Source organism: Aristolochia californica, unplaced genomic scaffold, assembly GCF_029961685.1.
Source record: "Aristolochia californica isolate CCGP_79_NKW_82.1479 unplaced genomic scaffold, dmAriCali1.0.hap1 SCAF_9, whole genome shotgun sequence".
NCBI lineage: Eukaryota > Viridiplantae > Streptophyta > Magnoliopsida > Piperales > Aristolochiaceae > Aristolochia > Aristolochia californica.
The window spans coordinates 37491328-37493891 of record NW_027182290.1 but is presented as its reverse complement, the minus strand read 5'-3'; the positions used below and the strand labels follow the sequence as shown (position 1 = coordinate 37493891).

Sequence of the window (2564 nt, the reverse complement as noted above, 5' to 3'; positions counted from 1 at the left end):
GGGAAATTACATCCATGCCACTAAGAAAAAATAAGAAAATTATATAAGTCACCCTCTACGTTTACCTGCTACTCTGGATGTTATGGAGTCCATAACATCACTCCCCTCCTGTAGAGCGAGCTTGCCCTCAAGATCGAAGGTAGGTGTGCGGGCCCGTGCGGACATCGCCACCCTTGCACAAGTGGCAACCGTGGTATCTGTGTCAGCCTTTTGGGCTAAAAAACTAGAGTATTCACCTAGAGAAACGAAAGTTTTTTTTTTTTTTTTTGGTTCGCCCACTTACATTCCAGTCAGATCAAGAGAAACAAAATAATTCTCGTGTACATTCTTGATTTCCCTGGCCAGTAAACAAGCATTCAGTGCCTGAGATAGATAGATCCCATGAGGCATAACTTGTTTTGAGTTGTATAAGGTGAGTTCTTAGGCTACTTTCCTCTACCTGCATTGTTGTTGCTGAAGCTAATAGGTCTCCACATTGGTCGAGCATGACTCTCTCCAGTGCTGCTACGGTAGCAAGGTTCGACACCAGAGAATTCATCTCCTTTACCCTTGACAATAAATGATACATTGAGGAACCCATGGCTTGCATAACATCAACAACTGAACTAATTGAATCCTTCACCATCTGTACATCTGCCCTCGCCCCATCAGTGACAGGAAGGTGGAGAGTGCATGGTTCCCATGCGTCAGTAGCCCCAACCAAAGACATTGAGTGCTTTCTATCCATTACAGCCCAATCAACAAGGTAGGTTATTTGTTCTATAAGTAGTGAATCCAACCTCATATCCCGCCTGAGTTGCTGGAGGGTGATCCTCTTCATGGTGACATAATCTCGTAGTTCTGAAGTAGCATTCCACACATTATAGAGAAAATCCCCTGCCATTAGTCTTTGGATAGTCAATGTTGTTTTTGCACGTTCATTAACAAATCACATTGAAAATGACAAAGCACTCCTGGAAGCTCTATCAAAGATATCCATGCCCCGGGTTAAGGCACCCGCACCAACTTTACCATTCAATTTGCTTGGCCACCTATGTTGATCTACTAGCTTTTGTGAAATCTCAATAGGTTTTGAATTCTCTGATTGATTGGAGGCATTCTTCCCTCTCAGTGGTGTACTCTTCCTCTTAGGGGTAGCCTTCCTAGCTGGCCTTTCAACTTGTTTATGAACCACATTTGCATAAGACTTCAATGCATGATCACTTGCTGGTCTTTCTTTTTTTGCAATAGGCACTGGTGGAAGAATTTTGAGAAACAGTGGACGAGCATCATCCAATTATGGACTCCATAGTATCCAAAGTAGCAGGTAGACGTAGAGGGTGACTTATGTAATTTTCTTATTTTCTCTTAGTGGCATTGATGTAATTTCCATTTAGAACTATGGCTTTACGTTGGTTGTGTAAGGGACGTTTCTGATCCTTATAAGGGCGTCATTTGAATGTAAGAGGAAACATTTTTAGTAGATTAATTGGATCAGGTTCTCTCCTAAATCGAGGCCTAAGGCAGAGCTCCTTCAAAAGCTCAAAACCTCACAACGATCCTTCCTATTCATCGTCTTCCTCCCTGTGTTAGATTCAGGTATATCAACTGGTACCAGAGCGGCAGCACAATGAACCATTCTATATCCCCAGAAGAATGGATGGCGATGAAAAGAGAAATATCCATGGAAGAATGGATGGCCATGCACAGAGAAAATAAGAAAATTACATAAGTCACCCTCTACGTCTACCTGCTACTCTAGATGTTATGGAGTCCATAACAAATGACCACTAATATGTCTAAGAGCTTTAATAGTTTTGAAAGGTGTTAGAAGTCTTCTCATTTAAGCATTGGTGGCATCAACCTTTTATAGCTTGAATAAAGTTTTTGGAAAAAAAATATCAAAATACGGGAAAAATGACATCATTTTGTACTCCTTTTGTTGATGCTTCTCTAAGAAATAATGTGAATCAAACAAGATAATTTCGGGTATCTTAGTATCATAATGGTGTGTATGATGTCTATGTGGCTCAAGGAAACTCTTATCAGCTTAATTTGAAAAATTATACATGTACATGCACCACTTTCAAATGAAAAAAAATTCCTTGTGTCCAAGCCATTGTAGTATGTGGAAAAATCAATTATAATTTCATTAAATTGTGTGGTCCTTGGTATACAAGAGAGGCATATAGACAAATATATGCAATTGGTTTCACTCATCCTAGTGATAGACTCCACTAATATGATACGTGTGTACGAGTTGTTCCACCTATTGCAAGGAGTTAACCTAGTCGACCACGTTCTATTCATATATATACAAAAAATGGATAGAGTAGAAAGTAGTACCTACTTCTATGGTAGATGTAAACAACCAAGGCATAATGCTAGAAAATGTCAAAATCCACCAGTTGTTGGCCAAACAAACACTCAAGAAAGTAGCAATCAAAGGTAAATATTTTCATTATTTGTGAAATTTAACTATTACTGTTGTTAATCATCTTTTATTTTTTGGTATTCTATATGTAATAATCAGTTATTTTAAAATTTTACCTTATGTAGGCGTTCTTAGTGAAAGTTGTGGCTAG

The 2564-nt window shown here is 39.0% G+C and overlaps 1 protein-coding gene across 1 annotated transcript; it reads right to left on the bottom strand.

The window, feature by feature from the left end:
- Positions 1–279: 279 nt before the first annotated feature.
- LOC137940931 (AUGMIN subunit 8-like) lies at positions 280–883 on the bottom strand. The gene is made up of 2 exons (XM_068786045.1): positions 440–883; positions 280–363 (listed from the first exon to the last, which is right to left on the bottom strand). The coding sequence occupies exons 1-2, from the start codon at positions 881–883 to the stop codon at positions 280–282; spliced, it is 528 nt and encodes a 175-aa protein (XP_068642146.1).
- Positions 884–2564: the final 1681 nt, after the last annotated feature.

What these genes read in the sequence shown, in the direction of transcription:
- LOC137940931 (XM_068786045.1), bottom strand. Translation starts at nt 883, where the DNA reads ATGGCAGGGGATTTTCTCTATAATGTGTGGAATGCTACTTCAGAACTA. An exon ending in CTTCAGCAACAACAATGCAG is followed by an intron (nt 364 to 439) that starts GTAGAGGAAAGT and finishes TATCTATCTCAG; the next exon opens with GCACTGAATGCTTGTTTACT.